This window comes from Pantherophis guttatus, chromosome 3 (assembly GCF_059756535.1).
Source record: "Pantherophis guttatus breed Tessera chromosome 3, ASM5975653v1, whole genome shotgun sequence".
NCBI lineage: Eukaryota > Metazoa > Chordata > Lepidosauria > Squamata > Colubridae > Pantherophis > Pantherophis guttatus.
The window spans coordinates 27,222,833-27,234,190 of NC_142065.1; the positions used below are offsets into that span (position 1 = coordinate 27,222,833).

The 11,358-nt window shown below is 40.1% G+C and overlaps 1 protein-coding gene across 6 annotated transcripts in view; it reads right to left on the minus strand.

The window, feature by feature from the left end:
* Positions 1–2,550: 2,550 nt before the first annotated feature.
* The window catches only part of SRC (SRC proto-oncogene, non-receptor tyrosine kinase), a 102,263-nt gene continuing 93,455 nt past the window's right edge, over positions 2,551–11,358 (minus strand). For all 6 annotated transcript variants that reach the window (XM_060689653.2, XM_060689650.2, XM_060689652.2 and 3 more), the window contains 2 exons: positions 10,422–10,553; positions 2,551–8,957 (listed from right to left, as the gene is read on the minus strand). In XM_060689653.2, coding sequence (XP_060545636.1) covers positions 8,749–8,957; positions 10,422–10,553 — 341 coding nt within the window. In that variant the 3' untranslated portion in view covers positions 2,551–8,748. The remainder of the gene's footprint in view (positions 8,958–10,421; positions 10,554–11,358) is intronic.

Here is an 11,358-nt window from a genome sequence, read left to right on the forward strand (position 1 = left end):
AGTGGTTTTATAGTAGAGAGTTTTAAATATGTAAAAAAATGAGTCTTTTTCTAGCCTGAGAAGCAGAAAAGCCAAAATAGGCTGACATAAGGGACGGGTTGGCTCAGTGGCTAAGATGCTGAGCTTGTTGATCGAAGGGTCGGCAGTTCAGCGGTTTGAATCCCTAGTGCCGCATAATGGGGTGAGTGCCCGTTACTTGTCCCAGCTTCTGCCAACCTAGCAGTTCAAAAGCACGTAAAAAGCAAGTAGAAAAATAGGGCCACCTTTGGTGGGAAGGTAACAGCATTCCGTGCGCCTTTGGTGTTTAGTCATGCCGGCCACATGACCCCTAAGATGTCTTTGGACAGCGCTGGCTCTTTGGCTTTGAAACGGAGATGAGCACCGCCCCCTAGAGACTAGCACATATGTGCGAGGGGAACCTTTACCTTTACCTTAAGGTAAGCAGTGAATAGAGATGGATTGGCTGGACACTTTTCAAAAACGAGAGCTTGTACAAAAGAGTATGTATGAAGAATGAGAAAAATGTTATGATTCCTGTGCACAGGATGTTTCCCCCCATCTCTCCCTCTCCCTCCCTCCCTCTCTCTCTCTCTTTGATAACATGAACTGGATTCTAGTATCCAGTCCTTTTCAGGAAGACTGAATTCAAGAAAAATATTCCAAATGGTGGGATCTTTCTCGGAATAAGATTTACACTTAAATCTCTACAAAAAGTAAATTATACATAGTATTACTTGTGCACTAGTCATCCCACATATCTCATTATAAATTGTTCTAAAATAGCTGTCCCTTATCCAGTACTGTAGATAGCTGGGATTCCAGAGCCAATTGTGTTGCTTGCAGATTTCCAGGATTAATAGTTATAACACCTCTGGTAATGCCTAATTGGGCTAAGGTGCGATAAACATGCAACATATATAGCTCAATGTAGGTGAATGGTGTGGTGTGGTGGCCTAGAGGTGGAGCTCTCGCTTCACAATCAGGTGGCTGTGAGTTTGATCCTAAGAAGAGGCAGATATTTGTCTCTCTGGGCACACTGAGAATATATATGCTGAAAAAAATTCCACATTGGCGACAGGAAGGGCATCCGGCCAGTAAACACTCAGCTCCATTCAGTTGCCTAGGCTCCACCCCGCAAGGGATTATGGGGTTGTTAAAAGGGGATGGTTAGAAGAGGATGTACAGCTCAATGTAGGGATGTTGTATGGATTATCTAGAGTTCAAAACTGGGAAGATAAGAAACTGAAGCAGGCAAATGGTCATTTTCAGAGCTCAGACAAGCTCTCCCCTACATGTAGTAAAGTAGGACTCACTGATCTAGACGACAATCTACACTGAATTTCAATGCCTCGGTTTAAGAATGCGTTTAAATAAGTATATTTGTCCCTGCATCAGATTCAGATTTTATTCAAGTTACACCATTTTCTTCAGCATATTTAAGGTTAGGATTACAAAATAGATTCTTAGACTTGGTGACTTGAATGACTTCTTCCAGTTCTATGACTCTTTATTATTTTAGCCATTTTTGCAATATCCATTGTGTTTATTTTCACAACATAAGAAGTGGCACTCACTGATTTGTCACATCATACTAAGGCAGGAATGTACAACTTTCTTAAATCAGATGCTGCATTTTTTAAAAAAGAAGCTGTTGGAGATCTCAGGTGATGGCACCTGAATGGGTGGGGTCAATTTAACTATACTGGAGAGCTTTGGGGTGCAATGTCTTCAAACTCAACAAAGCTTAAGGCACCCAGTTTTGTCATTAACTCAGTCACATTTTACCAAAATGGTTAGTTTTGCTTGCTTTGGAAATCATCCTAGGTCTGTAGAAGGGATAGGAACAAAGCATATGTAGCCCAACTTTATATACTGTTGTTTTGTTTAACCATTATACAATACTTCCTAAGCCTTGCATTGGTTGGTTTCTCACATAAAACTATGGTTTCCCACATAAAACCATGGTTTCTAAATGGCAGAAACAAACTATATTAAGCCACAATCATGAGGAGCCATGGTGGTGCAGTGGTTAGAATGCAGTACTGCAGGGTAACTCACTGCTCACTCCAGGAGTTCGATTCTGAGCTGCTCAGGGTTGACTCAGCAGTCTATACTTCTGAAATCAGTAAAATGAGGACCCAGATTGTTGGGGGAAATATGTTGACTCTGTGAACTGCTTTAGAGAGGGCTGTAAAGCACTATGAAGCAGTATAATAAGTCTAAGTGCTATTACTACTGCTATCGTGTTACATGCTAAAATAGTGAATTTATCAAAATGTAGCTGCTATCCAATTAGAAGAAAATATGCCCTTCTAGAGTTTATATGAAATTACTATACTACAAAATCTGCCCTTTGTGGTCTCTCTTCATTTCTAAGCAGTTTATATGAAATTACTATGCTACAAAATCTGCCCTTTGTGGTCTCTCTTCATTTCTAAGCAGTGCCGTTTACTTTTATTCAACAAAACTGTGTTTTTATGTCTGTGTGGAAAAGAAATAGAAGTACACCACTGAATTAAAAGAGGACTTTCACCTTCCTACATTTAGGAGTTTTAATATTTCAAAAACATTTTATTTTTAGAAAGGAGTTAGATTTCAGACACTAAAAAGGCAAGGGCAGGAGAGAGATCATCACATTCTCTGCATAGTAACTGAGGTTTTACAAAATGTGTGTGTTTTCATAAAAAAATATAATAGCAAAAGAAATCCATATTCAGACGTGTTTAAACTTCACATGACAGCAGAGCCCATTCCAAGATTCCTCTCTGATGGGCATTTTCAAAAGCAAAACGAATAAGGAATGACAAAGCCAACACAGGAAGTTTGTTTAATGCTTTCTTCAGTTCATGAATTATTTGCAGAGGTCAGCCAGGCTCCGATCCTTAGATGGGGTCTGGTTTCCTGCCTCTGGGTCAAAGACTACATCATGCATGAATAAAGGAAGTGATGATTTTACAAAAGGGAACCAGCAGCCATTTCTTTCTTTCAAAAATTTGCCCTTAATAAAGAAGAAAAGCAAGACTAAGCATGGTGTTCATTTAAATTAGTATTCGTCATCATTATTGCTACACCAAAATCAGGAAAGAAATCTGCCATTTTTAACTGACCTAAACCTTGACTTTTTAAAAAATGTAGATATTTGGAAAATGGTCATTTTTTACACATTAGTATCTATACATGTACACAGTCATACATGCACAGGTTGGTTTTAGCTCCCACAGTAAAAGTTTCAGAAGTTGATATGTGCTCCATTTGTTAAAAAGCTGTTTCTCCATGATGGCAGACTTTAATCAAGTATCTTATAGAAAAGGTATTGGCATGAAAAAGCAGTACCCTTGTTCCTTATTGGCAAAAAAGGCTTATCTCCAAATTTAATTACACAGCAATAATAACACAAGTGGGATTTCCTTGGAAAGGAGGATTATCCCCTTTAAAAGAATTGCTCCATCTTTTACCAAATATGCCCACCCAACCCCAGAACATACAACATGAAGACACAAATGCTAACAAACAAAATGCTCTACTTTTTTTTTTTAACCACGGTATTATACATGAGGAAATGGAACAAAGATTTTATGAAGTTAATTTTGGAGCCGGATCATCCGGCCCCCACTTTCTCAGACTGTAGGTAGGAGTTGCTAGAAATAACTGACTTCCCAACCAATCCTAAATGTAGAGAACTACAGTAGACACCAGAAGTTTTAACCAAACCGCCTCGTAATACATAGCTAGTGTTTCAGATCGAACAATTTTGTTTTAACAAAGGAAAATGGTAACTAGGATGTATGTCAGCACATTGCAATTCTGAAAAAAATGGCTAACATCAGAAAGTCATTCTGGTCCCAGCGATGGAAGGAAGTACAAAGCAAGATGTGTTCTGTTTGGCAGGAGAAGGAAAGAAATCGAAAAGTTTAGAGATGTGGAAAGGCACACTCCGTTCCTGATTAAACTGCTTTCTCATTTGATGAGAGATTGTACAAGAATGCCCCATCGATCAATCAGAGATTTCAAAAAGGAGCAGGGAAAAAAAGTTAAATTGAATTTTGCAAGTACAAATAGAGAAAAACAGGCAAGGCATATTACAAACAAAGGCAAGAAAGAGTTTTGATCGTTTGACACAGCATCATACCCTGGTCATATTAAAGAAAGGAAATTGTACCCTGTTCTCAACACAATGCAAATAGGAGTTTTGTTCTGCAGGAGAGAGGCATTTTGGCATGTAACTAAGAGAACAGTCATGGGCCCCTCCCATTGCTCTACCCATGAGAAGCCATTGCTAAAGTTTATACCTATTGCTGCAGTCATTGACTATTTTGAGGTCCTGAGGTACGCGCACACCTTGGCATAAGAAACAGATTTGGCTCAATTGTCTAGAAAGGATATTGACATCCTCAGTGACAGAAAAAAACTTGAATTTGAACTATTTGGGGAAAGAGCTTGTGCAAACCATAGGAACTATACCTTGTCTCAGATCCCTTTTCCTAAAAAGAGCAGTTTTGAAACTGAGTTAAGAGGAAGCACGTGAAACCTGGTCACCAATTCAAATCATTTTTGGTGCTTTCTCAGTTACGCTCCCTAGTTCTCTGATGAAAATAACCTCTTGGAAAACAAAAGAAGCTTTGGGAATATTAACTGAAGCACTGATAAGAGGTTCTATGTTCTAAATACATAATTGTGAGAATGACACACTTCTCTGCATAAGGCAGAGGTGTGAGATCTCAACTTTGGACCTTTCTAAGCAAACACTACCAACAACAACCCCTCCCCACCCACCACAACACACGATATCATTCTAACATACAAGATGACTTCAACAAGAATGGAAGAAGAAACAAGCCAGGTATCTACTTTAGACTAGAGCAAACAACATCTAAACTTTTGGAAGAAATTTCTTTGTTCTGACATAAATTGATCATGAAGGATAGTTCATCATGGAATAAAAAAAGTTTTTGCTATTGGAGGGTTGTTGTTGATTGTTTTTGGCACATCAGAGAACATCAAAAACAGAGATATGGAAAAATAAGATCAAGTGATGACAGGCTGACAATATTTTCCAGCTAAATACAATTGCAACAAACATTCTTATTTTTGAGGGGGGGAAACATGCACTTAAGCTGACATCCAAAGTCACCAAGCAACACTCGCTTGGCTGACTCAAGGATTATATACAAAAGAGGACTATCTTACAATTGGTAAGAAATTCTCCCAGTAAGACAAAGCTGGTGCACAGCAAAACAGTTTTTTGTACCACACTGGCAACAAAATTGTTGCAACAAAAGGCAGATATGTTTGCATATGGCTTGGATTGCTATTAGTCCTTGGATTTAATTCTTCGCAGAGATCTTCACTGGACTTAGCTAGACATATCAGTAAAGATTGCTGAACTGGCTTTATTTGCATTTTTCTCACTTAAGGTTGTATGCATTGCCAGCTAGGTTTCCAAAGACTGCCCCCAAAGCCACCTCCAATTCTGTTCTCCATAGGGAAGGAGCTGTTTCTTGGACTGTAGGCTTGGGATCTCAGCTGTCAAAACACTCAATCTAGAGAATGAGATCAGCAGTACAAAATATATGACTCACACGTTTCGTGAAGGATAAAACTATCTGTCCAGTATAGTTTAGTGATAACCAATATAAATATTGCTTACACAAAGTTGCTACTTATCTGGTTCTGCCAGTGTGGACAGCTAAGTGTGAATATAACTATGTCTGCTTCAAAAGAAACTAGAGGGACTTCCATCAATACTTTTTTTCTATAAATCTAGGTTTGTTGTTACAGCATAAGATCGTTTTTGAGGGTTGGAGCGGTCCACATTACACTGATGAAATTTTTCCTGTTTAAGATAGTAGTCAACTGGTTTGTTTTAAAACATTTCTTCGGCCTCTGCTCAAGGCCATGGCCTAACCTACAGAAAAGTCATGTAATATGAATCTAGAATGCAGTGTTCTGTTTGCCCTTATGTTACTGGGTCTGAACATACAGTACCTGCCAGGTCCCAGACAGTGTCTCAGGCTAGTCCTACCAGCTGTGGTCCTTACATCTGTTCCAGGATGCAGATTTCTTGGCTAATATAACAGGCATGGTGTAGCAAGCCAAATGCAGCTCCGTTCATTTTTCTCCTCTTGGTAAATGCCATTGAGCTAAATTGCTATGACACTTAGTTTACAAATAGTGACCATGTTCAGTTTGCTACCTATGCTTTTTTTTTTTTTGAATAGGATGGAATAGGCCTATAACAAAGATGTTAAGTCAATTTCTACTGTGTATGTACAAATCTAAATGCAAGCTACATCTTGTTACTTGGATGCAAACTGCTGTGAAAATATGTTTGAATATGGAAGTCTTTATGGGGTCATGGAAAGTTAACAAATTAGCAAAAAGAGAGAGAGAGAGAGACAGAGAGAGAGAGAGACTAGTAAAGTGTGAGTAATCCACAAGTAAAGAGTCTTATGGCCACATTGTAAGTACATGCAGTTATGTGTACTGTAATTTTTCTAACAAGCAGAGGAACATCCAATTGTGTTTGTATATATATATATATGTTAAAGAGTGTACAGAGATGTATTTTAGTGTTTTAAACCTTCCTAGCTATTTTCACATTAAATATAAGAGATCCTACTTATTTTTCCTTAGGGGTTAAATAAAATTGCTTGGGATGGCGTACTGGTCCAGACAATTGGCTTGGACCAGTATGCCAGTATCCCTGTATATATACAGGGCCTTCTCAGTATATTTCCTACATTATCAAATTGTGGAGCGACCTACCAAATAACTTTTACCAAGCACTATCATCATATCTTCATACAGAGGCCAAAGATTTGCTAAATCATTTGACCTTCAATGGCATGATCTAACTGGAATAGGATTTTCATTACTGCACTGCCCTATTTTTATGCTTTTAATTTTATTTAAATTGTTGTAGGATTTTCCCTAAAAGAATGTTTAAAAATTAAAGAATTACCTTACTCTCCAGAAGTAAGATTAAGTAATCATTTCTTCACGATCCCTTTACCAAACCTTACATAGTACATTAGTTTTTAATGTTATTAATTTTTATTGAAAATAAAATAAGAGAACAGGGTTTTAGATTTCTTATAGCAGCCTCCCTCAAAGACAGTTCTCTTCATATGTTTTGACCACAATTATCACCATCCACTTCCTGGCAGATGGGGTTTTTAATCCAAAGTAGTTGAAATACGTTAGGTTGGAGAAGGAAGACTAAGAATCACTCTGAAAGGAGCCCACATGGATTTTGCAGATTTTGTTTTCTGGATCAGGAGACTGGATTTAAATCCCTGAAATTATATTCCTTAAACTGGGAAGACAGTTAAAATGGCTGAATGGGGAACATGGGTAGGGATACCAGATTTTGCAGAATTATATAGGCTTTTCTAAATTTTATTTGAGTATTTTTACTTCCGTCCTTCCAGTGTATGTTGCTCAATCATACATCATGGCAAAGAAAATGAATGGCCGTTGAAGCAGTGATTAGACCATGATTATAATACTAGATAGTAAACACAACAGGCCACTTCCTGCTGCAGTATTATGCTTCCAAGGCACTGAGGAATCCCAGACTGGGTTAAAATTAAAAGGCAGTGATGTGAGCTGAGTGTGTGCTTAAAGAATTTATAGAATGCTATGTGGAAGACTAATATTTCCTAGGCAGGAAACTGGTATTAACAGCTTAGCAGTTCAGTATGGGTGGAGAAAAGAAGGATTTATGTTCTTGCCACCTTACCCCTTTTTACGGGCTGAAGAAACTGATAATTTTCAGATGTCTATTGAATTAAAGGGCTAGATGGGAAGACAAGCCTCCAGTCCAAGATCTAGTTCACTGTCCAAAACAATTTGGGGATTGTTGTTTGCTTTATGACATTATATGTCCTATCTTACGCAAATGCTGGGTATGGTTTCCCCAAGAATGTCCTTTACTTCATATACAGCCAGAAAGCAAATAACAACACCTTTTCTAAACAAGCCCAATACATCCAGTTCCATCTATTATATGGCTAAGATTGGCAAGTGCACCTCCACGTACAGGACAAGACTGGATAGACAGAGGCACAGAAGAAAATGGTGTCAAAAATAAAAAAAAAGGAGAGGATTACAAACACACAAAATGTGCAGTGTCCACAATAGAAGCGAGCTACTTTCTTTCTTTTTTTTCTTGGATTCAGTCAGCCTAGATCCAGATATTTGAATACAAGTAGGGAAATTGTGCTGGTTTTGTCCATAAAGAAGAACAAAAGCCACGAGAGTCTGAAAGGCATACTTCCTTAGCATCCGCATTCAATCAGAAATGACTCAAGTGCTTTGATGCAGGACGGTCCTGCATCAAATGCAGGATTGCCCTGATTGCAATTCCTTCTAATCATAGTCAGGAGTGGTTTTGATGGAGGACACAGTCCTGAAAATAAGTGACCTTCAGGAGTAGGATCCTTGCTCTTGATTTATTTTATTTCTTTTGCAGAAAGTTTTGGTGTTCCTGAAACTCCTCTGCTGTACTACAACCAACTTCATATTGAAATGAGACTTTGTTCATTCACAATCCATCAAGACTTTTGTTAACCACAAACAAAGTAAATTGGTGCAATCCTTAAAAAGAAGGGCAAATTGCCAGAATGATGAAAACACCCTGGCTAATACTCTAGCAGGGATCCTAATATGACTCAAAAGTTCCTCTCTAGAGTACATTTGCCATTGGAGCAGCATAAAGTCTTCTGGCAACTGGTCCAGTCCTCAGACCTATAGATTTTCTCCTGGCTGATACTGGGGCTCTGTTGATGTGAAGTAATCCTCCAGGAAAGCTTGGAGGTATTCAAAGGTTGGCCTTTCCTCAGGATCCTTTCTCCAGCATTGGCACATCAGATCATGTAGAGATTCTGGGCACTCTGGTGGACAGGGCATCCGATAGCCTCGTTCCACTTGATCTAGGACTTCCCGATTCACCATGCCTATGACACAAAAAAGGGAGAAAGAAAGAGACAAAAGAAGAAGAAGGAGGAGGAGGAGGAGGAGGAGGAGGAGGAGGAGGAGGAGGAGGAGGAGGAGAAGGAGAGGGAGGGAGGGAGGGAGGGAGAGAGAGAGAGAGAGAGAGAGATTCTTAATATAATTGGTATGGGAGTGAAAATACTTGCAAATTGTACCTGGTTTCATAATTTTGTTCTTCTTCATTTTATTGGAATCAAATAGTATACCCGTGTTTCCCCCAAAATAAGACCCTGTCGTATACTTTCTGCCACCAAAAAGGCACCAGGTCTTATTTTCAGGGGGGGAAGTGTTGTCCACTGACTCACCTCAATTGCGTGCGTCGCCCCCAGTCTCTTTTTTGCTATCAGAGGCCTTCAGGAACTTCTTTATCCAGCAAGGCCAGCAAGGCTTTCCTGAAGGCTTCTTTAGCCGATAACAGAGCTCTAGATCGATCCAGAGCTCTGTTATTGGCTACAGAGGCCTTCAGGAAAGCTATGCCAGCTGCAGAAGAAATGGGCCGAGGTGTGCAAGGCCTGGCTGCAACTGTCTGAAGGTAAGTAGTAGGGCAGCTCCACCACCCCATCCCCACCCTAGCTTAATTTTTACCTCTGCAGCTTGGAGTGGGCAGGATCTTAATTAGGGCTTATTTTGGGGGTAGGGTTTATATTAGATGCATGTGTAAAAATCAAGCTAGGACTTACTTTCTGAGTAGGTCGTATTTTCACAGAAACACAGTACTCTCCAATCAAAACATACAGAGGCATTTCTAATTAGTCAGATTGGCACTTTATATCTATTGTATGCTGTCTGACAAGTGTTTTGGCCTGGTCATAATCCATCCAAAGTTGAGAGGGTGAAGAGCTGGAGAGATGAGGTTTAATTGCCACTGCCTGTATTTACATGGATTGGTCTTCATCACTTATGGTTAGTAGGGGCCAGGGGTGAAATGCTCCTGGTTCGGTCTGGTTCACCCGAACCGGTAGTAAAAAAGGCTACTGGTTCACCGAACTGGTAGTAAAAAATGTAAAAAAAAAAGTTCCGATGATCAGCTGAGCGACGCGAATAGATTGTTAAAAAATGCTTTTAAAAGTAAAAAAAAAAAAGGCTCTGACGATCGCGCACCACAGCTGTTGGTGCGTGTTGGGCAGTGTACATGCACACACACAGCGCGCGTTTGGCATGCGCAGCTGGCGAATCGGTAGTGAACCAGTTCAGATTTCACCACTGGTAGGGGCCCCCTTTCAAGGGGAAAGAAATGTAGTCTGAGCCAATAGCTAAGTATAGCCAGCCACACTCTAGCCTCCATTTTCATGAATCATCTGGTTTTCTTCAGATTGTATTCCTTCACTAGATTTTTATCCCATAGGAACTCATGGCAGATAGAAAGAGCTCCCCACAGATGTTTTTGAAGCTCTTGGCACCTATATCAAAACTGAACACACACTTACCGGGATATGGTACTCGGCCTTTGGTGGCAAGTTCTGTCAAGAGTATTCCAAAGGACCAAACATCTGACTTGATAGTGAACCGACCATACAGAGCAGCTTCTGGGGCAGTCCATTTGATGGGAAATTTAGCACCTAAGCACGGAAACAGAAATGTAAATAAAAAGGTTGAAAACTCTCATTCAGGTTTTCTTGCCCAGGGATCACAAAAAGAGGGGACAAATGGAGGTGAATTACATTCTCATATGCTGCCATGTCTACCAATTACTTTTTATCATTCATCCACTGTAAGCAATACCATAATAATTTGAAAGATACCTAATTATATATCTTGTTGGCAAATTTAATTTTTAATTTACTTTAATATTTAAATTTATATACCGCCCTTCTCCCGAAGGACTCAGGGCGGTGAACAGCCAGAAGTAAAAAACATCAAATACAAAATATAAAAACAATTTAAAAATGAATTAAACAATTTGGCCCGACAGTTAAAATCCCCCATTAAAATCCAAATTAAAATACACAATTGGAGAGATTAGGCCAGCCTGACTTGATGAAATAAAAAGGTTTTGAGGGCCCGACGGAAAGTACATAAGTCCGGAATCTTCTGTATCTCTGGGGGGAGCTCATTCCAGAGGGCAGGTGCTCCCACAGAGAAAGCTCTCCCCCTGGGGGCCACCAGTCAGCATTGTTTGGCCGACGGTGCCCAGAGGAGCCCCTCTCTGTGGGAGCGTACTGGCTGGTGGGAGGCTCTCGGTGGCAGAAGGCGGTCCCGTAAATATCCTGGCCCTAAGCCATGGAGCGCTCTAAAGGTGGTCACCAACACCTTGAATCGCACCCTGAGGACCACCGGGAGCCAGTGCAGCTCTCGCAGGAGAGGTGTTACATGGGAGCGCCATGACACTCCCATAATCACCCTCGCGGCCGCATTCTGGACCAG